This window comes from Meleagris gallopavo, chromosome 3, assembly GCF_905368555.1.
Source record: "Meleagris gallopavo chromosome 3, MGAL_WU_HG_1.1, whole genome shotgun sequence".
Taxonomy (NCBI): domain Eukaryota; kingdom Metazoa; phylum Chordata; class Aves; order Galliformes; family Phasianidae; genus Meleagris; species Meleagris gallopavo.
In genome coordinates this window covers 21,824,790-21,851,588 of record NC_139406.1, presented here as the reverse complement: position 1 = coordinate 21,851,588, position 26,799 = coordinate 21,824,790, and the positions used below count along the sequence as shown (strand labels likewise).

At 43.0% G+C, this 26,799-nt stretch overlaps 1 protein-coding gene across 1 annotated transcript in view; it reads right to left on the bottom strand.

Annotated features, from left to right (window-relative positions):
* The window catches only part of MYO10 (myosin X), a 151,195-nt gene extending 124,873 nt beyond the window's left edge, over positions 1-26,322 (bottom strand). Inside the window, exon 1 of the mRNA XM_085220426.1 lies at positions 26,024-26,322. Coding sequence (XP_085076552.1) covers positions 26,024-26,098 — 75 coding nt within the window. The 5' untranslated portion in view covers positions 26,099-26,322. The remainder of the gene's footprint in view (positions 1-26,023) is intronic.
* Positions 26,323-26,799: the final 477 nt, after the last annotated feature.

The window sequence follows — 26,799 nt, the reverse complement described above, 5'->3', positions numbered from 1 at the left end:
TGATTCAAAGTAGTCAAAACTGCTTTATATTAAGAAGAATGAATTTAAGTTATTGTCACATCTCCATTCAAAAAGCATTTGCTATCAAGTCGTGACAAAGCAAAGGGAACAACAGTCAATACATATTTAGAGAACCCTTCATTTATGCACTACAGTAGGTTGGCTCCAAATCTAAATTCTAAGAAGGAGGAAGAGATGTTATTAACTAGGTCAAGCTAGACATTGCTTTTTAATGTCTAGCTTGTGGAAGATAACCAAGACCACATTTATCTTCATTCCTCCTGTTTACAAATACATAAACCAATCACTAGGAGGGCCACAGCAAGAAAAAAAAAAAAAGCAGCTATCCTGACAAAAATGTAACCTGACTAATTTGGCATTAATGAACTCTGTTACTTCTGAAAATTTGCCCTTCATTGCACCCAAAAATCCTAATATGCTGAGTGCATGCCTGGCCAGGCTATTCACTGACAAACTCAAAGTTCACTGTAAGTAGGATCTCTCTTACTGACCTCAACCCACGAAGCATTCAGCCTCCCAAACAGAAAACTAGATTTTTTCTCACATTCGAAAACCCAGAGAAACAAACATGACCTTTTGTCCAGCAATTAATGTGTAATTCAGAATACTGCTCTGGATCTAGCTCCCTTTCTCTGCAGTGCCCATGTTTCCCAGCTCAGGTTTCCCAGCTCACCAACAAGAGAAATCCAGCACTGGATTTCAGGAGTGGCTGAAATACCAGAATTAGTACTAAGGTCTGTGTACACTGCTGCCACACACCCTGAGAGACAGAAATAAATGAATCTTTCAGAAGTCACTTTAAGATAACTAATAAGTTCTCTATCTCTCTCCAGACATCCTGCTTCCTATTATCAACTGTGGGAAAACCATCATTTTTCCTCAGGAAAGGCAGAAGTAGTGATGGAGAAGGACTACTGAAATCCTGTCTCTGCAGAGAATGAGTGAAAGCACACGTCTGGAATGTATTTGAGCATTTAATCTAAATTCCCATATCTCAAATACCCAAAGTGACTACACACTTAAATCTTAGTAAATACCGAATCTGGCTGAATGCAATAAAATTCATTTTTAGAACACTGAAGGCACTAAGTGTAATTTCCTCAGAGAGAAGAGGAATAAGCTACCAACACCTTCCTGTCAATGAATTTTGCTCTGCCTCCTAGGCCATACTGCTTTGCTTTACTGTTTTAAAGCAGAACAAAGCCATGAAGAAGTTTCCAGGGGATATAAGGTCAGTGTAGGAGGACAGTTTCGTGCAGAACAAAATCTCTTGAAAGATCAGTGTTTCTGTTGCCTCTCCATCCCCCACAACAGATCAAAGCAGCAGCTCTTCAGCTCCTGAGGTCTGGGCAGCAGCTGTTGATTAACCTTGAACAGAATACATCTCCTTCTGTTTCAGTAACTGGAGACAGCGCAGCACCAGCAACAGAGTGCCACTTTAAAAGTAACTGGATTAAAACAGATATTATTATTGTTAGTGGCAGCAAACTGAAATACATTTTTACCATCCCCAGGCCTTTAAATCACCATCGCTTCCTGCATGATGACCACTTTACACAGAAAAGCTTCAAACAAACAAAACACAACAACAAACAGTTTCCAGTTATTCTCTACATAGACAGAGCAGAGATTAACCTTCATACATGCAGGTGGACAAGCATGCTCCGCCCCACCTTCTGCTGCTTAGCTTAAATCACTAGATGAAAACCTAAAAAGCAACTAAGTTCATTCACAAAGCTCTGAAGACATGGTCGTCAGCTCCTGAGGATGACATGCAGGAAACAGTAGCTTTATCACAGTAGAAGAAGAAAATCCAGCAGTAAGATACAATCAAGTCTTTGCAAAAGCCAGTGTTATTGCTACAGTTTGAATAATGATTCTAATAAGAAAGATTAAAGCATTACCTTTAATACTATTTTGGTTTTCTTTTTTTGTTTAGGTTTTTGTGTGCGCGCACGCTTTCAGTACTGTCCACCATAGGATTGTGTCTGCAAAAATACAGTACAAGAATTTGAAATACCTGCATCACTACCACTCTCAAGCAGGCTCAGGCTGGACAGCCTGCAAGGGAACATCTCTTTCTTGTGCCTGCAAGCTGAGGCAGAAAGAACAACAGCTTCTAGGCAGTTGAGTCAGTGGTATTTCTGATCAACACCAAAATTAAGAAGCAATGCTCCAAGTAAAACATGGCAATTATGAATTAAAAAAAAAAAAAGTGACACCTGGGAAGAGGGGAACATGCACAGCAACTTTTCTCCAGCAGATATGCAGTTTTGAGTCCCTCTGTAAATCCTCAGCAGAACAGATGGCCCTGAACACAACAGTGCCTCCAGTACTCTGTACTGTATCTTAGCTTGGGGGGGGAGAAAGTGAGCTGTTAGAACTCAGTAAGGAAGATAAGTCATTCAGAAGGATGACAAATGAACTAGAAGAGGAGACAGTTGTTGGTGACAGAGCGGAGATGTAAGCAACACAGAAGGAAAGAGCTTGGGGCCACCCTAAATTTTTCCATCACTATTCACAGTGGAACAGGGGGCAGTAACAGCCAGGCAAATGACAGACTTCTCAGGATATACATGCCTTAAAAAGAAGCAGTGTATGTAATTTGCTTTCCCTTATTTGGTTCCTAAACATGAAATATATAATACCCTCACAATAACATTAAAATTAATCTTAAGAAGCCTGGACAGCACTGGACAGCTGGTAAATGAGACCGTGCTGCTGCGTCTGTTCAGCCACACCTCCCAAGCACCACGTCACTCTTGCCTTTCAGAGTCCCACCCAGCTGGCTGAACTCAGGCTAGGGAGAAAAATCCCAGCAAGGCCTCAGCTATCAGTGGTTGGCAGGTCTAGGCTGCCCCAAGCTTTGTAGACAGAACTCAGGTCCTCCACCTCCTGGCTGCAATGACTCCCCCAGTAACATTCACCTGAGCTCACTACTCACCCAACTCTACCTGTACTCACTGTAATATGTCAGAGGCAATGTTCTGAATCTAGAAAAAATATCTTTTCACCACATCAAGTCCAACAGCTTAGATCACCCTACAGCCTAGTTGCCTCCATGTACATTGATGGATGAAAAATAAGTATTTGCCCTGTCTACACCCCGCTAGGAAAATGTGGTTTTCTGGACTGCAACAACTGGCTTCAGTGATTTGGCAGCAGCAGAGCTGAGGCTGATTTTGGAAACCCAGGTGGATGTTATCAGACTTGTACCACCACAACGACAACTCCAGCATAGTTTATGAAACACCTGGAGGTGACTGGGAACCAGTGCTACTTACTCAGGATGTAAGCACCTTTAAAATTCTTAAAAATTAATTAATTAAAAAGGAATCTTAACATCTGTGCACATCTCTACTCCCAGAGCCCAACTGTTGTGCCAGGCTTAGAACACAGGATGATCCCTCATTAGAGCAACACATGAACATCCTGAGGAAGGGAGGGCAGCCCTGCACCCCTCCATGTTCTTCTTCCTCATCTTCTGCACTCCAGGGAAGCACAGAAAAAGTAGATCCTGCCTCTGAAGCCTACAGCTGCAAGGCTCATGTTAGCTGCTTCCCACACTAATTTGTATGCTGCAAACCACAACAATCACTGAGCAACTGCAAATCGCCTGTCTGGAGATCACCTGATGAAAACACAACCAATTAAGCAAAAAATAATGGCATATGTTATTATTAAAAGGCAGAGCACAGGCATATTCCCAAGCACCCAAAACAGAAACATGCATGATAGCAGCCAGCTACTCAGGCTTTGGGGATGCAGCCATCTGTGGAGGGTGCCCACCAGGGAGCTCACAGTGTTGAGGGTCAGTACTGTACCAGAGAGCATCAGCCACATCAAGTTGGCTTCTCGCATGCAGGAAGCTTCATGAAAGACATCTCACAACACTTTGCTGGAAGACACACAATCAAAGCAGTACATCTCTTCCTTCTTCAGAGGTAACTCAGGAAGATGCTTGTGCTTTTTATGGTGCATGATACTGAGCACCTTTTGCCCTCCAACTTCTAGGAGTTCATTGCTGTACAGCAAAAAAGATGTTTTCTAATTACAGACAACAGCTTTCTAATTAAATTCACCTAAGTAGCATGTGCTACAATAGTTCTACAAAGAAAGGTACAAGAATGTTTGCTGGAAGGTTATGGGAACGTCAAGGAACAGGACAGAAGCAAGCACCTGTCACAGCAGTCAGGGTATACATTATCATAGTATCACAGAATCATAGAGGTTAGAAGGGACCTCTGGAGATCCCAACCTTCTACTAAAGCAGGTTCCCTAGAGTAAGTTATACAAGAAAGCATCCAGATGAGTTCTCCAGAGGATACTCCACAAGTACTGTGGGCAGCCTGTTATAGTGCTCTACCACTCTCAAAGTAAAGAAGTTTTTCCTCATGTTCATATGTAACTTTCTTTTCTGTGTTCTAGTTTGTGCCCATTGCTCCCTGTAGTCTTGGGGGCCAGCAAAAAGAACCTGGCCCCACTCACTTGACTCTTTATAAGCATTGGTAAGATCCCCCCTCAGCCTTCTGCAGACTAAACAGCCCCATGCCTCTCAACTTTTCCTCACTGACATCCTTGGGGTATGGTGTTATAGTCTTACCCAGATCAGGTAGAAGGACTGTCGATAACAGCTCTGACCATGCCCTCCCTCTCCAGTGATTACTAAGACTCTTCCTTTTTCCCCAAGTGAGAAACTCAAGGAGAGACTCAACCATGAAGTGAGATGTGAGTTATGTACGGCTTGATTGCAGTTCAATGTGTAAGAACCCCTCACTCCTCTGAAACATAAAGACAATATCTCAAATTGTAGAGGATAAAAACCTATATTCAACTTCCAAATAACTTGGAAATAGGATACAAATACGCCCTCATCTACCAACCCTGAAACAAAGAGCAAAACGTCACTAAATATGAACTAGCCACTCACGAGTTACTTCTCAAACTACCTGAATGTCTTTATTAAAAAAATCAATTGCAAGAGGCATTTGAAAACACCTATTTTGGTGTTAGGTGAAAACATCCAATGAAGAAGCAAAATAGGGACCTCTGGGGACAGGGAAGATTAGGATGCAAAAGAGGAAAAGAAACCAAACCCAAGTACACTCTCCTGTTCAACTATTCAATGGTTTAAGCCTAAAAACCAGGGCTAACCCCAGCATCCTCAGAGGTTATGTGGCACCAAAGCATGCTGTTAGTACTTTATATGCGTGTGAACAAACATAGAAAGTGAAGCTTAGCAGAAACCCTGGGATTCTATACCAAAGGAACATTAAGCAACAACATGTATATTTTAGATAAAGTTAACCATTACGTTCAAATAAATATACTGATCCTGCAAGAGCGTTGAAGTTTTGCATTTTATCAGCTTTTCTCAGAGGTGAGATGATGCTTTGGGAAGCTTTCCACTGCAGAGCCTCACCCATGCTGATGAATACCAATGGCATGCAGTAGTTGCAAGGTAAAAAGGCAGCCTGAAACACTGCATTCATTATATCCAGCCCCTCAAGGTCACAGCCCCCTGAAAAGCAATCTCCAGCTTTTGCTTAGTCCACTCGTTCACTCTGACCAGATACGCTTCCTTCCAGTAATCCTACTCTTATTATATCTTTAGCATGTGCTTTGATTTTTCTGCAGTTGTGACAACACAAAATGAAGCATCTACAGAGCAAGGCATTTTTTCCTTCTTCAATTTTCATAGAAATTGCATTTAAGAAAAATTGATTCCTTTTTAGTTTTTTCACTAGTAAGCTGCCAGAAGGGAACAGCTTTCCAAAATAAACAAACAACAACAGCAAAAAAAAAAAAACCAATACCGAGCAAAAGGGGCAGGTATTTATATCAATGCACAGAAATTCCACAACCTTTCTGCTGTCATTGATACTTCCACACTTTATGTTGGCATGAACTTTGTAATGCCATAGCACTTCCCATCTCCCATCTATAGAGAAACCCCCAAGGCAGGATATATGAAAACAGCCCACAGATTTCCTGGGATGTATACCACACACCTTCCCTTTTGGCTCAGAGCATCTTTTCAAAGAAGCTACAAATCTGCACTCCAGCTTTCAGCAAGAGAATTTCCTCACTTGCAGGCACACCTAGAGATCTGATGCATACACGTCCCTCATCCTTTTTTATTTTTATTTATTTATTTTTTTAACAGCAGGAATGAATGTTTCCTGCATCACTCTGGTGCTGATTGTAACTTTTTGATGCATGTTTATACAAGCCGGTAGCTGTTAAATGAAAAAAACATCTACTCCAGCCTAGTATAAAAAAACATCAACAAAGACCAGTTGTTTCTATAGTTTAATGTGTATGTGTTGCTTCATTTTGCAGACTGATGGAAGATTTAATCTGAAACTAAACTACAAAGCAATTAGGAGACATTAACCAAACAGAAGCGATTTGAAGCATTAATACCTGGCAAAATGAGCCATTATCCCAAGATGAACAATGAGTCAAGCAAATATATCTGGGCTGAGACTGTTATAGACTGCTATTTCTTAAGTGCAAATACATAATAGAAATTGGGCTGAACAGCTGAGCACCTCATAGACTGAAGAGGACCTTCTCAGCCAAATGATTAATTACATTTTACTTGTTCCAGTGCTGCATCATCCAGACTCCTCACACCAAAGCTGTCCCTTGAGCTCAACAAGAAATGGAACATCCCCACAGTAAAGATTTTTCCCTGCTTCTGGATCAGGCTAAAAATCAGAGCACATTGTCTCTTACGCGACCAACTCAGGCCTTGCCACTAACCTCACTGTTTTGGTCTAATTCCAGGGAGAAGACCCTGTTTCTTTGACATGAGGACCTACCACTGTGGCCAGGTACTCACATCACCCCCAGTCTGCCAGTGCCCACAGAGGCTGTGCAAAGCTGCACTGCCTAGATTAGAGGGATAGACATGAGACCAGAGAAAGACACGGCAAGAGTACAGCTGTTTTTAGACAGAAATATTCAAAAGCAAACTCCAACAGATGTCAAGGCTGGTGAAAATAATGCAGTGACAGCTGAGACCTCAGGGTGTGAAATGTACTTGCATGCAAAGTCCAAAGATCTTTGTGGAGAGCTGAGTATGCACCAGCATGCAGAGGTTGTGCTCCCGGTGAGAACGTGCCAAGAAGCAGGCATTTCTTTCTATTATGGCCACCTCATCTTCCAGACACTCTATTTTAGAAGAGTATCTAATGCCTTGGACTACCACAGGTCCCTATTAGGCAACAGACAGGCAACCACAGAATCAGAGTACATCCTGAATTAGAAGGGACCCTTAAGGATTACTGAGTCCAACTCCCAGCCCCATTCAGCACCACACAAAATTCAAACCCTGTATCTGAGAGCACTGTCCAAATGCTCCTCAAACTCCAGCACTTGGGGCCATGCCCACTGCCCTCTGGTGAAGAATTTCTCCTTGACACCCACCCGCCCCTCCCTTGACGCAGCTCCATGCCGTTCCCTCGGGTCCTGTCATTGTCACACAGAGCAGAGCTCAGCACTGCCCTCTGCTCCCTGTGAGGAGCTGTAGCCACCATCAGGCCTCCCCTCAGCTCCTCTGCTCTGTGCTGAGCAAATCAGAGGATTCAGCTGCTCCTCACACACCTTGCTCTCTAGGACCCTTCGCCATCTTCACAGCCCTCCTTTGGACACTCTATAGCTTGATGTCCTTCCTATACTGTGGAACCCAACCCACTGCTGGAGGTGAGGCTGTACAGCACATCGCAGAGAGGACAGCCGCTCCCCCTACCCTGCTGGCAGTGCTGGGCCTGGTGCACCTCAGGGTATGGTTTGATCTTTGGGCTGCCAAGGCATGCTGCTGCCTCAGAATCAATTTGCTGCCAACTAGAATCAGATCCCTTTCCATGAGGGCAACATATATACAACATGCAACAACTTCAAGTCTGACAAAGACAAGTTTTTGTTCTGTAAGGGAAGTGCTCCACTAGGCTTACATAGCTCAGTTCCTCACACCCTCACCACTCTGCCCAAAAGGCAAGTTAGAAGCCACAATGCAACAATCCTGACAGCAGACTTTCACAAGTCACCTTGGTTGTCCCTAAAGCCCAGAGAACTGTGATTTTTCCACTAGCTACCACTGAAAGTGTACGTAGTCCAGAGTGTGAACTTTTCACATAGCAATTTATTTTAGTTGGCGATGAATTAAGTCTGTCAATTCCTTCGTAAGAGTCAACCCAGACGACTCCACAAACATCCAGCTCCGACAGTAGGCTGCAGTTCCCTGGTTTGTGAAACCCAGGAGGACTTTATAAACTTGCCGCAACAGGGATGTTGCTTAAAGTTATTTATAAGTAAGGTGACCGCACAGTAAACTCAAGTCAAATTAGCTGGGTACCTAAATTAAAATGCAAGTATAATACTCAAAATGCAGTATTAGTGATTCTTGACAGCCCACATAAGTGCCTTCTCTTAAAAAAAGGCACCCTAAGGTGTATGGACCTTATAGTATTGAAATGCCTGCACAAACTCAAACTGGGAATTTTCCACAGCTGCTTGACACAATGCTATTAAAACATTTAATCTTACATACTTACAATCAGATTTTCATGGCACTAAAGAATGCAAGTCTAAAACAAATATAAGTTTCTGCCTTTGCATAAACACTGCCAAAATCTTTTGCTATTTTTCATACTAGTAATAAATTCATTCTCATTGCTTACAGTTATTACAACTGTAAGTCAACAGAATAGCCATTTGTTGATTTTTTTTTTCAATCGATTAAGTAAAGTTATGTAAAATGAAATTATCTAAGTATGAAAAACAACTTTTCCATAAATGATGAACTGTGCAACTGTGAAAGGAGGAAAAGTGTGTGGGTAAATCACTGTAGAATAGAATAGGGTTGAAGAAATTCTCTTTAGTCAGATGAGCATGTGCAGAATTTCAGCTGATGTGACTGGGATGCACACATGTGAATAAGTGCTTCTTAAACCCAGACCTCATTTTGGAAAAATGCTCCAACCTGGTTACCCAGTGGGATGCCTGTCCATATTGGATAGCAGTGTCATTAAAAAAAAACAAAACACCTGAAACACAATATTAATTACTCAGATTGCTTTAGCCAAAAATGTATTTTTATTCTTAAAAAACAAACAAACAAAAAAAAAAAACAACCAGCCTGTTGTTATTAATCTCAGAGCAAAACATCTGAGAAGCATCTTGTTCATTATTACCAGAAAATCCAACTCCACATGGCAGTTCTGCTCAATCCGAAGCCCCTGCAGTGTTGCTCAATGGTTTGACAACAGGAGTCATGAAAAGCTACTTCCACTTTACTGCAAATAAATGCTGCAGTAGCAGTGTTGTTCCTCCCTGCCAGATCCATATTACCTTCTTTCAGTGGCCAATCAGAAATATTTGGCTTCAAACACAACCACTTTGCTTTACAAAGAAGTCATAAGTAATATGAAATGGAAGAAAAACTTTATGCTTACAGCACATGCTGCCTTTAGCCCCATAAGCAGCATATAAAATATGTTATTATACGGGGGGAAGATTTCTTCATCTATAAGGAAATACATTTTGAGACTTTGGAGTTCTACACAAGTTTCACACACGCATCAGAAAATACTACAATACAAACAAGGTCTATATGCTTGCTCCTTCACCAAGGAAGGTAACAAGCACTTGGCCACTTCAGGAGGTAGATCAGACTTTATTTGCAAAGCAGATATATTTGTAAAACAAAGAGCAGATATGCAGAACTGCATTTGTCAGAAACAGTAAAACCATTCATATTAGAAATTTCTAAGAGCTACTGTTTCTTCAAAGAGGAATGGTGCTGTTCATGTTCGCAATACTGCTACTCACTCTCACACCAGCATGAGGGCCAGCACCTCATGCACCACATCTCCCTCCCAAAGGAGCTTAAAACCAGAGGCTGGAAATGGAAAATCCTGCGGCTGTCTTATGCAACAAGAGAACCATGGTGAAAACAGATTCATTAACTTGCTGAAGGCTGAAAGTCTTGGAGAGAGCCTGCAGTGAAACCACCCAAATCCCATGATAGCATTCACATGACATCACCTTCCCTCTTACTCACAGGCTGACTGCTTTTCCTATAGCTTCCCTGTCATTTCAGGTATCAACTTGTCCCTCTTCAAGAAATGGCTGTATTTTCATCATTCTACCTACTCATGCACAAGACAAACACAGCTAAACTTTGACAGAGTGTTTATCACTTAGTTAAGATCTGTTAAACGAAGTGCCTATAAAATATTGTTTGGGCCACATTTTAAGCTCTCTTTCACCACTGAATAGCCAACAGCATGTTCATGCACAAATATGACCATCAGAACTTCTGTCTATATTATCATGACAGTATGTGTGTACCTGAAGTTTTCTTCTAGGAGTTAAATTTCCACTCATGTTCACATAAGAAAGCCTCTATTTGTAGACAGAATCTGTACCTATAGCTAAAAGCATGCAGACATACATGCTTAGTTTTAATTCCTTAAGATCACATTGGAACTCATCTCATAAATGCACCTGATTTTCAGAGGTAATGTGCAAATTCAGCAAACTTTTTGTTTGTCTGGTTCCTTAATGAATATATTGTCCAAGTCTGTCCCTCAGATAATACTGTATCGTGTTTTTTTTTGTTTGTTTTGTTTTTTTTTTGCAAATTATTTCTGTTAATGTGTCCATAAACTAAATATGTGATTACATCCACTGGTCCTTCTGCCACAAAAAAGAAATTTTTAGAAACTGTTTTCGTTTTTTTTTTTTCCCCAGCAAACTCAGTCTCTAATATTCAATAAAGAGCACACACAGCTAATGATTCATTCTAACAGCATACACATTCACGCCCTCTATTCTTGAGACAGATGTGTGAATAATACAGCCAATAATACACCACAGATGTTGAACATGCCCTATAAAACTTAATTACTACTTCTACTATACACAATAATGAACAATGTATAATATAACATTTCTTCTTCCTGCTCACTTCAAGGAGAGGGCAACGTCCTCTTCCTCTTCAAACAAATTTTCCACACAAAGTCTCTAAGTTAAGGCTACTCTTTTTCTACTAACAGCAGCTTTCATGATACCATCTGGTGCCTGAAATACACAGGATGGCATGTAATTACCCTTACCCACAACTAACAAATCAATTTCTTCAACAGAGTTACAAAATACAGAAAACACCCTTCCCTTTACTCCTGACTCTGTATACTGCTCCACTTCCTTTCCACTAAATTAAAAAAAGCATTATTGAAACCACGTCTTCCATGAGCCAATATGGTATCAACATTTTTCACTGCTTAAGCTGATCATTTCTCAAGGCTAGCTTCCTAAATGCTAAATAAACTTCATATTGAGCTTTAGAGTCAATGCCGACCATCTCCACTACAGTGGAGAAGTAAGTATTCTTCCCTCAATATGCACCATGCAGAACACCAGTAAGGAGGTGGCTTAGTTTTGTCAAAAGAAAATGAGTTTGAGAAAAAACAAACAAAAACCCCTCATTCTAGCTTTCCAGGAATATGCCTGCAATAAGAGAAGTTCTACAGTCAGCATACAAATCAACAATATTGACATGGGTTAAAAAATGGCAGTAAGTTAGACAAGTCATTTGCTAACAAAGCCACATCTGTACGCAGAAAACAGAGAGCCAATTGTGAGGGAGACTTCCTGTCCTAATTCTTGATGGTATGAACATGGCAGCAGAACCACATCAGTTCTCCTGATTAAAAGAGACAAAGCAGCAGGCACTATGTGGGGCTATCACATTCCACCATCAGCTTACGAATTACAGCAGTAATGCAGAAGGTGTGCATTTAGCTGCAAGTTTAAGAGTAGCTCTATGACAGTTATGAGTGCTTGAATAGTGGGCATTACTACTGGAATGTAATTTGTCCCAAGATCAGCAGTAGTTACCTACTGAAGCTTAGTCATTTTAATCAGCTTCTGTTTGGTAGAGCTATGAGGGTTCCCTAAGTCACCCAAAGCAAGCCTGGACTGTGTAAGAAGCCAAGTAACTCGTATCCAGCTAGAAGCCGCAACAAAAGGGATTTGAGACCATGTTGAATATTAAGTACACTGGGACACATCATTCCATCTCTGAATTAGAGAAGAGTCACACATTCACCCAGAAATTATCAGATATGCTGAATCAAGATCTCCTTACTTCACTTAAGCAGAGCAACAGAGAAGCTAAATCTTCAGGGAAAATACTACATACACATTCCGATACTACACAAGTCCAGACATCAAATTTTATAAAACTAAACCCCAGCATTTTCTGTTACTGCTTGTTTTGGGTTCGTTAGCTGTACCCATGATCTCATAACTTAGCTTTAGAGCACTGAAACCCTAGAACTCTGCTGCCCCTTTAAACCTACCAACATACATGCCTGCAGTTCTCCAACTACTTCCTCCTCCTGCACAGCCAGCAGCACTACAGCAGCAGCTTGTTCGGGCACTGCCAACGGCTGCTGATAAGAGGTGCAAGGCTCAGGGCAGGGAGCAGCTCACACGACGGCAATTCAGAAGTGACCTTTGTAGCAGCCCATCCTGCAGGAAGCTACATGAGAGCTCTTCTGTAACGTGGAGCTGGAGCAAGTAGAACATGCCAAGCTGAACTTCATTTGACCCAGGATATGCATCTTCACAAGCACTTTTACTATTATATTCCAAAACAGAACAGGTAACGTGTATGCAATGAGAAGTGCTACAAATCCACAAATCTACTCAATGCTAAAGGAGGAAGAACATACAACTGAAAAAGCATCAATGCTTGGTCAGTCAACAGTCAAGAAACCTAAGTCTGAAGATGAAAGCCCTAACTCTGCACCAGAGAAATCAAGACTGGCTAATTGTTATTTAGCTCTTCATGCAAGCCCCGAAGTTCCTCACTTAATTATGCTGAAACACAACTTAGGGTACAAGACAGCTGATCCGTTGAATGAAGACTTTAAACTGAGAACATGATTTGTGGGAGCAGCACTGTATGTAGAGCAAGGGAAGAAATCAAGAGATCTGGACTGTGTAAGGTGCCCTGAGACATCCTCAAGAGGAGTTCAACACAAGCTCCCAAGGACTACAAAACCTGCATCTCCTTGAAAGCAATTTCCAAACTGCTGGGGTCCTACAACAGCCATCAGGGGGATCACTACCTAACACATGGCGATCCTCCACCCCAGTGCTTCAACGCACATCCCCAGAGAGCTGACAGGCAGGTAGGAAGAAAACCAACCGCAAGACAAGAGGTTGCAAAGCTGGTGGTATTTCTGCTGGGAACACAAGCCACTAGAAATGAACTGATACATAAAATTCCTCTATCTATTTCATAGTGGAGCCAAATAGCCATTTAAGTAGGTATACTTGAAGAGGACCAGTTTTCTTTGTGCAGAAAAAAGAGAAGCTATTTTTAAAGCTATCTAGAAAAATGGTGTGACATAGCGTACCTCAGTTTTTAACACGTGGTAAAGATGAAAAACTGGAACAACCTCTCTCTTATCCATTTGAGAGCCCAACAAGTAACTTGTTTTTACTTATTTATAGATACTAATGGTTACCACTTCTGAACTTATTTTTTCCTTCCCAATGAGTCACCTTCTCAGTAGGGAAACTAAGCTGTCAGCTACTAAGGTTCTTCCGTTATTTTTGCTCAGTATGGTGTTTGAGCTGTCAGCAAACTTCCAGGGCTTTGAAAAATAAACAAAACAAATAAAAGTAAGGCTTCTTAATTGTTTCAGTCAACTCCAACTATAAAAAGTCAGAAAAAAGGAGCATTTTATGCACAGCAATTGCTTTTTGTTTTTAAACAATCCTGACATAAGTCATTGTTACATAGTTTCTCCAAGTTATGCAGTCATTTCCCCAATTGTGTCAAATCATTAACCTAAACATAATAGATGAAAGGAAGTACATGCAAAACACAAACATGTTAGTTGACTAACATCAGCATTAGCAAGGAACAAGAGCATAAACATCATATTTTAGGTCTGTTCGGGCAATGAGTAAAAGGTACTATTTTTCTGCATACCTCTCCTCTACACTGGTATAAGAAAGGAACCAACAGCACAAAGCATTGCAGCTGGATTACAATAAAATCAACAAGCCAAATAAATACACACATCCATAAAAGAAGCGACCATTTATAAAGCCATAGCTTTGACCTTATTAATGTAGCCTTTTTTAAAGCACACCATCCTAGCTTTCAGATATTATGAGACCCTTCCATAGGTGAAGATGCAAATAAGAAGGTTCCCCATGATCAAAGGCCTCAGGCAAAACATTCACCATGCTGCACAGAACTCTCAAAATTTCTCCCTCTTCCAACAATTGCAAAAATTTGATTAAAAAAAACAAAAACAACACAACAACCACTGTTTCCTGAAGGGCATCACAACTGCTCTTCTGAAGAGAGTAAGCAAAGAGTAAACTCACTGCTTACTAGTAACGCTGGTACAGCATCTAGATCAAAGTTAAGGGAAAATACAATTGCATGAGAACAGTAAAACTTTCAGTGCCAATAATACTACAAGGAGTAATTTCTTGCTCCACTACTTTTATCACTGATACAGCAGTACTAACATGCTAAAGTTGTAACTTTTAGAGCACTTAGGACACAGGTCTTATTGCAGGACTTTCTTGAGGATAACCTCACATTTCTCCAATAAGCCTACGAGAAGCTATCCAAAAGCATGCCATCATCCAACACCACAAATAGAAGAAAAAGACTCTAAAGGACAATCCTAAGAAGCACAACTTATCAAAAACTTTATACCATTGGAACCAGCTCTGCAGTGACTTTGCCCCACTATGGCCACTCAGACTACATAAAGGGACTGCACACTTTTCAAAATCAAGCATTTGCAAGCAAATGTAGGTAAGAATTTCAACAGGTAGCACAAGAATTCGAAATTCATTATTACAGCTTGTATTTGTCAGTTCCAGAAGCAGCTGGAACACAGCAAGTCTCCACTTACTATCTAAAGACAAAGGATACCCCGACTAATATTCTCCATTGAACACCCCATGAAGAGCTCTAAGAAACAGGCTGTCAACAAAGGACCAAGTCCAAAAGGAATAATAGAATCATAGAATGTCCTGAGTTGAAAAGGGCCACAAAGATCATCTAGTTTCAACCCCCTGCTATGTGCAGGGTCGCCCACCACCAGACCAGGCTGCCCAGAGCCGCATCCAGCCTGGTCTTGAATGCCTCCAAGGATGGGGCATCCACAGCCTCCTTGGGCAACCTGTTCCAGTGTGTCACCACCCTCTATGTGAAAAACTTGCTCCTAGTATCTAACCTAAACCCCCCCTGTCTCAGGTTAAAACCATTCCCCCTTGTCCTATCACTATCCACCCTCACAAACAGCCGTTCCCCCTCCTGTTTACATGCCCCATTTGAGTATTGGAAGGCCACAGTGAGGTCTCCCCAGAGTCTTCTCCAAGCTAAACAAGCCCAGTTCCCTCAATCCTTCTTCATAAGAGAGGCGCTCCAGACCTCTGATCTCATCTCAGTGGCCCTCCTCTGGACCTGTTCCAAGAGTTCCACGTCTTTCTTGTTCTGGGTGCCCCAGGCCTGGGAAAAATACATAGATCTGGGCATCACTTTCTGTCTTCCACCAGCTATGGAGAGCATCACCTTAACTGCCTCATACAAAGGCTTCCTTCTGACAAAGCTGTGACTACAAAGTTAAAGTTTAACACAAGCATTTAATTACACTACAATTATGCTTGTTCACAGGCTTTGCATAAAAGACTCAGGGAGTTCACTACTGCACCCAGGCTGGAGTCATCTAAGGTACTGAATCACCCAGGCAAACTGGTACACATCAACACCGAAATTAGGAAGAGAGGCTCTGAAAACTGCAAGAGAATTGCCCTTTTGCTGCAAATGCTATGCAGCTCTACGTCAAAATCCCATCTGCCATCTGTCCCAACTTTGCAGATTTGGCGTGAAAACTATTGGAAATCTAACTGCAAGGGTTGAAAGAGGGCTGCTGCACACATTATATTTCATAGCGTGGATTTGCTGCGCTGAATAATTTGTTTATTCCTGAAAATAGATTATTAAATATCACATGGCAGAAGGCGAGTCTCAGCGCTTAAACAACAAAGAGCTCACTTTATCAGATATTCCTTCTCTTTGAAAAGAAACAGGAAATGCCATCCTTCAAAGCCCCACTGTAAAAGCCACGCTGACTTTCTTCTGTGGAATATACGAGACTCAATCATTACACAGAGTAAACAAACCTATTCATTGTACTTATCACCAGAAAGCTGTAATAAGGAGATAAACTGAATTCCCGCAGCCACATTTATATTTAATAAGGGGAAGAGATCCAAAAAAGACCAACAAGACAAGAAGTCTGATCTACAGAATCCCCGTCTATTTCTTGTCCTGGCGTGAACCCCACAGCCCTGCCAACTTGGCTTCTTCCTGAAGCAAATAAAAATATAGCCTAACCAAGATACACAGTTCTTTTCTGAGCCACTGAAGTGGTCAAACTGAAGTGATCTCTTTATGTAGTTCTCTGCTACTGCTAACTGCACAGCTTTGTAGAACAAAGGAATTTGGCTTTTCCTCAGGATAAACAAGTCTGTAAGGAAAACAATCCCCTACCTCTCAACAAACGCATTTAGCTTCACCTGGGTAAACACTCTGACGACACGCTAAACAACAGCAACTAAAATAGGATCAAATCATCTGTTTCTTTTAACACTGTAAACATTAATATGTTTTCAAAACAAGGAATGAACTTCTCATATCTCATAGCACCAAAACCTGGGCCAATTTCTCTGAAGGCAAAGGGAAAGCATGAGAATCCTTCCAGATAAATTCCAAATTTCTGATATCGAGTTCAGGAAGAAAGAGCATTTACCTATATATTGCACGACACAAAAATGCAAGATTCATAACGGTACCATTTTCCAGCAATCCAGCACTGCATCAAGAGCTAGAAGAATGTTTTCTCCAAGTGCTGCAGAACTGATGGAGTTCTTCTTTACTGCCTTCTGAAGGTGTGCAAGGCTCTGAAGGAAGAAGACCAAGGGGCTTGCAGTATTCACGTCAATTACAACTTCCAAAAACACTCGGCTTTGTAATTCCAGCTGAAGTTAATGACAGCTTCAACTCAATCCCAGCATAAAGGCAGACAAGCCATAAGAAAAAGCCCTTGGGTAAACTTGTTGAGGGTGGGAATGCACTACGCCCCCAAGGGAAAGCCAACAACCAAGTGCTTCTGCTGAGGCATGCGGCATCCCCCACGAGGACATTCTCCAAAACAAAACAAAGAGAGCCTTATATTAACACACCGTCCTATCACTGGCCTATAATAAAGGATTATTAACAGTTTCCAGGAACATATAGGAAGAAGCAACACTAACACATAAAAGTGCATGTAGCCTCTTATTTCCTGAGTCATCCAACACAGTGGTTTACCCTTTGCGTGTCATTACCAGGATCACGTGTGAAGACACAGCTCAGCTCCTGAGGCCTGTTGCTAAGCTTTCCCCTCTTCTTCTTCCTTCTGTTTGGGATAAAACAGAACCAAAACGCAAATAATTTCACAGAACAATTTAATTTAAGAGAACTCTTCAATATTCACCTTTGCTCAGTATTTACTAAAAAATCTCCAGCAAGGCTCTCCAAAAGATGAGGATTACATACTTTCAAAAATATAGCCTGATACTACAAGCCAGGCAAAATTCCCCAGTAAAGCAGAGGAAGTATATGCAGCATACATATGTATGTGCTTTACTTGCAGAAAAATGCATTGACATACAACTACAGGAAGCTTATTCAACTCTGAAGTCCGGCAGGATACAGAATGGCACAGGATATCAACAAAGCTCGTCCTCCTGGGCACTTCATTTCACTTATCAATGCCACTAATCCCAGAAAGATTAACAGACATACGGATGCCCAGATTTGAGCTCTGCTCCAAGATGTTTCAATTTAGTCTCTGAGATGCATGAGAAATCCAACTTAAGATGTATTATTCATAATCCAAATTTTCACTGCAAGTACACAAAATTATAAAAATGACCACCACCTTTCAGTTTTGAATACTTCCTTCCATCCAGAAGAGTAAACCGCCAAGTTTTCCTCAAAGCCTTAAAAGGGCTGGAGTGCTCTCTTTTTTTTTTTCTTCCCGAATTGCTGAACATGGTTGCTTCTTCTTTGCAAACAATAACTAAGCACAGAGCCATTTGCTAAGAGCAATAACAAGATCTCATATAGAAACTGTGTGTTAAGCCACTCCGTAGAAGAGTTTACTCAAAATGGAAATGTTAACAACATTGGTCAGTAAAACCACATACCGATTTCTGCCAGGTTTCAAATCCAAACCAAAATTAGGTCTGTTACCAGTAAGCTGTTCAACAAGGAAAAATATGCATTAGCAAGTTCCTCAAACATCATTCATATTTGAGATTTCAATGCAAAATGCAAAGAAAAAAATAGAATTCTAACAGTCACTTGGTCACAATGGAAAATAACACCTAAGCAGAGAGTAAGCCACATCAGGTGGTTAGTCCCTGCAGTAATACCCTATTGAGCAGCTGCAGGACACATAACATCTACCTGATCTTTAATGTTTTTTTCCTATCCTGAGCAATTCTATGATTCTATCCAGCATAAGGCACCAAAAAGCAGCGTAAGCTATACGTGAAGTACCATCCTGATTATGTACTTTGCAGAAATCAATCTAGGACTGGACATTCTGTCTCAACACCCTACTGCTTCTCCAATCTCTTCACCCTTTCATCTTTTTCTGTAGATACTTTTCCAACATACAGTGTTAAAATGACAAAGCAGTCATTTCTTCTTCAGTGTGGATACAGTTTACTTTGTAAGACTGACCTGGAAGACAGCTAACACCAGTTCTTGTTCTGCATTCAAATTTTTAAAAGGACACATCTTTAAAAGTACAGAGTGTTTGAGCTACTTAGTAGTCTTCTAGCCAAAAGGATAATCCAATTAACTTTTCTTAGCTGGTTGGCTGTACAAAACAGAGTTGCATTGCTGCATTACAATTAATATGACCAGTGGATAATGCTCAAGTTTCAGACCTTCACAGGCTCTCTTAGGAAACTATAAGTAATGAAAAAATAAATGAAAGAAATAAAGCAAAACCCAAAATACCCAAACGAGAACTTGTCCAGAACTGTTTCCCCAACACCTAGCCATCCTCTCTTCCAAAGCTCACTAGTAAATTAAGATGCCATGCAATAACAAATAACAGGAAGATCAAGAGAAGAAGGAATGTGTAAGTCATGACCCTCTCACACAAGCCTGAAGTTATAATCAGTCTAGCCAGTTCTGAGGTCACATCCCCAAGCTAGTAGCCACAATTAGTGACTTAAGGGTGGTAATTCTCTTTTTTCCCCCTCAGCATAAGTCTTAATTCCCAGTGACTTTTCACTGCTTGCATTTCACCAGAGCTCCACCCAAAGCTACATCTAACTCAGACCTCAGCTAGGAGATGTGATTCACCAGGGGAAATACCAGTCTTGTGGCTGAAGGGGTTTGCGAGATCAAACTGCCCAGAGGACACATTTACCAGTTCTCTGTAGAACAGGATACATGGAATCAGAAAGACTTGTATTTACTGCACTGTGCGTGCAAAGCATGGAACTGCTGTTCCTGCCGGGGTGCATTGCAGGAGATATCACCATCCTCCTCCTAACCCAGCATGTGCACTGGAGCTGCACTGACCCAAAAGATACCTAAAAACATTTCTATTGCTGGATGATACTTTTAGTTGATACCCACATACACTCCTGATATTAAAAGAAAGAAAAATAAATAAATAAATAAAAATAAAAAAACAGGCATGCTGTTCACTTACCAGAGGCTAGCCTGATAAAGTGATACCACATGAATACACACAGAAATGCATATCTACATATAGGTATACGGCATTGAGGACCTACTAATTTTCCATGAGTAAAAGCTCAAAAATAGAATCATCAGAGATTCACACCAAGCTGAAAGCCAAGATTCAGCTAAAATCATCCCAGAGGTACAACTAAACCAGATTGCAGTATAATTATTGATGAAAGGCCACAATTTTTTCCTCCTTTGCAGTATGCTGGGACAAAAAAAGTACTGGGAGAATGCAGGATTTCTCAGGTTACTCAAGGGAGCATTTAAACCACATAGAATCTGCATGAACTCCATCAGCACAATATGGAGCAAATCCAGGCAATGAGCTATAGCTCTTCAGCCATGCACTGAAGGAAGCTCTTCCTCAGGGCATCAAAAGAAGAGCATGTTGGTCTTCCAGATGATAAAATAATCTTGGTATTTACTGGTAGGACATCCCCATGGCACACACCAGTGATCATAAGTATTTCGTTCAGAGAGGCAAACCCTGCCTGGATTTCACACACACAAAGCCAGGAGTAGATGACCCAACACATGCCAGATCTTCACCAGAGCCTTGGCCATACTTGGCCTCCTGTGGCTGCCTGGGGACTGGAGGACACCAGAAAACCTCCAGCAGCCCTTCCTGGGAGCTGGCTGACTGGCACAGCAGTAGACACTGATGGAGTTGGTCCCTTATGACCAAGAGCAGCTTTTGAAGAGGTACACTGCCTGCCTGCTTCTACTCAGCAAAATGAAAATCTGAAAATTACATCCAGGTGCAAAGCATCTGCAGCCGTAGTGTTTTCCCTGCTTAAAAACAACAACAAAAATCCTAAGTGAAAATATATTTAAGAAGGAAAATCTGAGCAAAATTGTTCACACATGATGTACTATCAAGAATATAGACTATATCAAGAATAACTCTGGAGAAGAAAAAAATAAATAAATGCAGCCGTTTTCATTACGTATCACCAGAAGGTAAAAAAATTATACACAGAAGCAAGCATAATTTTTGTAGTGGTGAGGTTTTCACAGCCCTCCTGTAGCTGAAATCAGACTGAACATATAAGAAAAAAAAAAAAAAAAACAACCAAAAACCTTGAGCTATTTCTGCACAACATAAAGCTTCTATATTGCTAATTCCAACAGTTATGCTTTATAGCTTTAAGAGAATTCTTGTGTCATTTTACAATGTTCATGGTGCCAGCAGGGCTGCTAGGCTCCAGCCCAGTTATGACTATGCTTCAGTTGTACAAATACATCTTATGAAAGGCACATGTGAAATATATGTAGCAGGCAGTGGAGATGACTGGGCTACCGAACATGATTTCCTGACTTACAGGAACAAATCCACCAAAAATTGTTTTGTTTTTTTTTCTAACCCAAAGTAGCCCTGAGCCCTTTTGAAATGCTGAATTCTGCTCAAAATAGAATGTTCTCCAATCAACATAAAAATAATTGCTGGCTAAACAATTAGCAGCTTTAAACTTTAAGAAACAACAAATAAATAAAAGAAGTTCTTACGCCTCAGAAACTTCTGAAAAGTGGCCAATATAACAGCCAAAAAAAAAAGCACAACTCTTTGGCAGGGTTATGGCACTCAAGCCCTTCAGAAACCTAAGCTCTATGTCATCGCATGAAGGATGGTGGCTCTTCCCCATTGGGCCCAGGAAAAGTTCTCTTTAGGGTGCTTATCTAGAGTGAGAGCTTTCAGCCCTGGCAGGTACTACCTCTGACAGCCCCCTGAAGTTAAGCTCAAAGCCTCAGAAGGTATTTCTATCCCATATCCTTCCCACCAGGAGAGGTTTAACGCTTGCTCCTTCAGGACATACGCTGGGATCACCCCTCCCCACCAAAAGAGGGTATTTATCAGACACTTTTAGCTGTGGAAAGCACACCTTAAGGAAGTCACTCTGAAAAGGCTTGAGTCCAAAGGAGACCATGAAGATGATCAGAATGCTGAAGCACCTGTCCCACACAGAGACTGAAGGAGCTGGGTTGTTCAGCCTGGAGAAGGCTCCAGGGAGGCCTCACAGTGGCCTTCCAGTACTTGAAGGAGCTTTTAAACAGAAAGGGGAAACAACTTTTTACACAATCTAATTGTAACAGGACAATGACAGGACAAGGAGAAACAGTTTTAAACTGAAAGAGGAGAGATTTAGGTTAGATGTTAGGATGCCCATAGAAGCTGTAGTGTCCCATCGCTGGAGATACTCAAAGCCAGGCTGGATGGGGTCCTGGGCAGCCTGACCGGGTGTGTGGCAGCCTTATCCACGGCACAGGGTTGAGGCTCGCTGGGTTTGAGATCCCTTCCAACCATTCTGTGATTCTAAGATTTTATGAACTCGAGGATTCAGCAGTATCATTAGAAATAAAAACAAACCTGTGCACAACACGAGAGAAACATCAGTAGGATCTCTATGATGATGATGCTTTTAAAACCTTGTACTTCTAAGATCCAGAGAGAAGGCAGACAGAAGCAGGAGACAGAACTTTTCTCCTCCCACTCTCTTTCAGCTTTGATAAATAACAGGAAAAAAATCCTGTCTTCTAAGCTCAGCAGCAATGACACGAACCAATTCCTGCAGTCTGCAACCTCCCATAACCAGGCCAGTGACCACGGCTCAGTGGGACATGCTGTACATGCATAGCAAAGCAGTTCCCCCATGAGAAGAGGGCCTGCTCAACTTCTCCATCCACTTTCCTGACATGGGAACTTCAGCTGCTGAAAAGGCTGTTTGAACTTCCCTCTTCCATCTTTTCTGTATGAAATTTCCTTGTGTTGCTTCTCATCTTGTGATGCGTTTCCTTCTTCCCTCACGCCACACATCCCCTACTAGCAGGGATACACTTTCCAATGAAGAAAGAAGCCCGACTTCTACTTTAAGACAGCAACCTGGTTGTTTATCAAACAGGTGTTCTGTTTGTTCAGGCTGTTTTGAGCAATGCATCCAAATGGCTCTACTGCACACATCCACATTTCCCATATTTTAATTCACTAGGGATCTCATTTTTAACACTTTAGACACAAAAATAAGACTCTAAATATACTGAAAAAGTTCAGATTCCAACACATATTCTTTCACAGTTCTTTCAAACACCGAAAGTTAGCACAGATCAGTCAGCAGCCCAAGATATTTTCAAGTAATCTCTCAAAAAAAAAAACAAAACAAACCAAACTTCTCTTCTGAATTTAAAATGCAATTTTAAATTTTATGAAGTCAAGTCATTTTATATCTTCCAGCAATATAAGCATTTTGGAAGGTATATTCCAAGGCAGACTTATGGAGCCATAATCTTTACTGAGAGCAATTTTTAATTTTTACATTTTTGCTTGTTTGGTTGGCTGAGTTAGAAAACAGGTGTGGAGATGTAAATCAATGTTCACCTGGAGATAGAGCACCACTTGTCACCCAGTAAGACTAAAAGCCAGAGATAGGAACTAGTAATGGGTAGGAATGGGATAGCAAGATTCATAACCAAAAGCTGCTATGCCTGGTGTCAGCTGAGCAGCACGAGCTGGGAGCTGCCTTACCACTTATTTACTGCAGCAAGTACCAACAGGAATGCTTTCTCTACAGCTCACACATATATATGTTCAAGCGAGGTCTTATGCAATCTTCTAACTTTGTTCCAGTGAGCATCATAACACACTATAAGTAGGTACAACCAGCACCTAGCTATGGAAAAATACAGAGGGAAAAAAAAAATAAATATGTGCAGGTTTTTCCCTAGAACACCTGCTAGTTGTTTGTGTGCTATAGCCACACTCAGCTCTCCTATCTCCAGTGCACTGAGCAGGGCTCCCTTGTAACACCAAGCAACACTCCCTGCTAAGTGTTGGGTTAATTCTCTTTAAGACCTTTTCACTTGGCAGCTTCTCAGCAAATAGGCAATTGTATCAGCAGACATATGTCACTGCCAAGCAAGAGCAGACCAGCCCCGATACCTGCTCCTCTCATCCAGTTTCCTCTTCCTTGCGAGCACCAGAACCTACTTTAATTAGGACAATAATTCTCTCAGATAAGTTGGTAAATATTTTCATAAAGAGCAGCTGCAGGATGTCAGCCTCACACAAACTGAACCAGCAGCCAGCAGCTCAGCCCAGCCTCTCCAACACCAGTTGTTCTGTGGTAGCTGGGTCAGGCCCTGTGCATTTCTGCCACTGTGCGTTATATTCTCCATATGCAATTTCCATATGCGAGGGAAGGAAAATGTTTATACTCCCGGGTGGGGCTCTGGATGCAGATTAAAGTCAAGGTGCTATATTTACTGATCTTTTAAAGTAATATCAACACCTTGAAAGGGAGCAAAAGTTCTTAAGAAAGATCAAAGTTTGTATGCGGCAGCCACAGATTAACATAAATATATGCTGAAATACCAACGCAGCCCAGCAAAATTTACTTGCTTTTTGCTGCGGGCAAGTAATTTTGGCTCACAGGGGAGGCAAAGCCATTAGCTCCCTTCTTCATCTTTATGTAGGGCATGCTACCATACCTTGTGTCAGAGCGAATGACTCCCCAGATTAATTCTGCAGGGCTCGGCTAATGCCGGCACACTGCTCACGGCTTGCAAGCTTTGAAAGGTGAGGGCTGCATCCTCCACGGGTTAAAAAGCCATTACTGCTTAACTCCGGCTTCTTAAAAGTTAATCCTGCGTTTCTTCCCTCTTATTGCACCTGACAGAACTTTTGTTGTCAGACAAATGAAGAGCTAATAAGCAGCAAGGTGTATGGGTTGCTTTTATGTGACTAATTGCCATTCTGGTAAACAGATCGCTTCTCTTTAGTTTTATTTTTCTTGTGGGACTATAGCAGTGCAGAGAGCACAAGGCAGCTGCTCCACGAGGGCAAAGGAGAGTTCTGCAGCTTAATCGCTATCCTGGTGAGCAGATGCCTAGCCTGCATTTAAAATGTTGACAGCAGGATTGCTTCAGTGAGGGATGTCATTAAAACACCTGCACACCATCCACCGGTAGTCCCAGCTTGGCTGCAGGCTGTACCAGTTATCCACAAGCACTGCACGCATGTGGACAAAGCCACACTTGTACCCAATGCCTTACATTTACAAGGCAGACTGCTGCAGTTAGTTAAGCACTACTACATAAAACAGTCAGTTCAGGCAGAGCAGAGCCAAGCTTCCGCTTGCAGTGCTTGCTATGAGCAAGAAGCAGTGTGCCTTTGATTCCGTTCCCTCACCTGGCATAATGAAGTTGTCAAGATCATGGAGTTACAGAATCATAGAATGGCTTCGGTTGGAAGGGACCTCAAACCCAGCCAGCTCCAACCCTGTGCCATGGACAGGGCTGCCACCCAACGGGTCAGGCTGCCCAGCGCCCCGTCCAACGTGGCTGTGAGCACCTCCAGGGATGGGGCACCACAGCTTCTATGGGCAGCTGTGCCAGCACCTCGCTGTCCTCTGAGTAAAGAATGTCTGCCTAACATCTAACCTAAGTCTTCCCTCTTTTAGTTTAAAGCCATTAAAGTTACACGAGGTAACTGCAAAGTTCCAGCTACTTCCAAGACCGAACTGCCACTCCTTTGTGCTTTGTATCGGAAGACTTTACATCTACTTAACAACACGCACCCAACAAACGGCCCTAAAGCACAGGGAGCCTGACACCAGCCCCCTCCTGCAGCTCCGCCACCTCAGGGCTCCTACGCCCAGCGCAGAGCAGAAGCAACGCTCTGCCCACCTCTCGTTGGGCACCGAGTCGAGGCACGGCGATCCCCCGGTGCCGGACCGGGAGGCGGCGCTGGGCCGCCCGGGCGCTCCCACCGCTCCTCCGCCGCCTCCGCTCCGGCGTGGCTCAGGCAGCCCGCCACCAAGGCAGGGTTATATTCTCCAAAAGCATTTCATTTCGGCCAGAGCCCACTAAAACTTGCTGCTCAAACTCCCCCACCCCTGGGTCCACAGCTGCCCGCAGCTTGCAGCTGTGCCCGCCGGCTCCCCGCGTTCCTACGTAGCGCCGCGCGCTCCCCCGCGCTGCCCCCCGGCCCCGGGGCTCACAAAGCGGGGTCGCCGGGGCCTCTCAGCGCCGAGCCCCGGGAGCTGAGCGCCGCGGCCGGGGGCACCCCGCAGGACATCCCGTCCCGCCGAGCCGCCCCGCTCCGCGCGGGAGGCGCACCGCCCGCCCCGCGCTCACCTCCGCCAAGAAGTTGTCCATGGTGCCCCTCGGGCCGCCCGCGGAGCGCAGCGCCGGGACTCCGCCGCGCACCATGTGCCGGGCCCGGCCCGGCGCCACCGAGCCGCCCTCCGCTGCCTCAGCCGCCGCGCCGCTCCATCGCGCCCGAGACCGGCGGCAGCCCTCAGCCTTTGTCCGCCCACCTCTTCGCGCCTGGAGGAGGAGTAGGAGGAGGAAGCAGCAGCTCCAACAACACGCTCCAGCCCCGCGCCCGGGACCGCCTCGTCCCGAACCGACGGAGCAGGGACAGGAGAAGAGGCGGGGCCGGGGCCGAGCCCCGCCCGCAGCGCGGGCAGCGACCCCCAGAACGCAGCCCCAGGCCGGAGCGGGGTGAGGGATCGCTCCGTTCGAAGCGCAAAGCAGGCGTCAGGCAGGAGTTCCTGACAAAGTTAGAGCTCCTTTAAAGAATATGTACCTGCAGGCTTTCGTTGTATGCAGCAAGACCTTATTTAAGTTTGTTGCGATTTTGTGCCCGGGCTCTGAGGCGAGTGTGCTCTGTATTAAACGCATCTCGCAGCAGCCCTGGTGTGTCCCGACGGAGGAGTGCGGCTCAAACAGCCTTCGGGCCACCACCTAGGAGCGCACTGGGCTCCGCTTGGAGACACCTTTTGCACGTCTCCGCAAGGCTGGTGGGAAATGTTCATTTATGAAAACACTTATTTTTATTTACAGGAAGATTTCCGCGCGGAAAAGGTTAAGTTCCAGCCACGAAGAAAGTAAAGGCAGTATTACAGTCT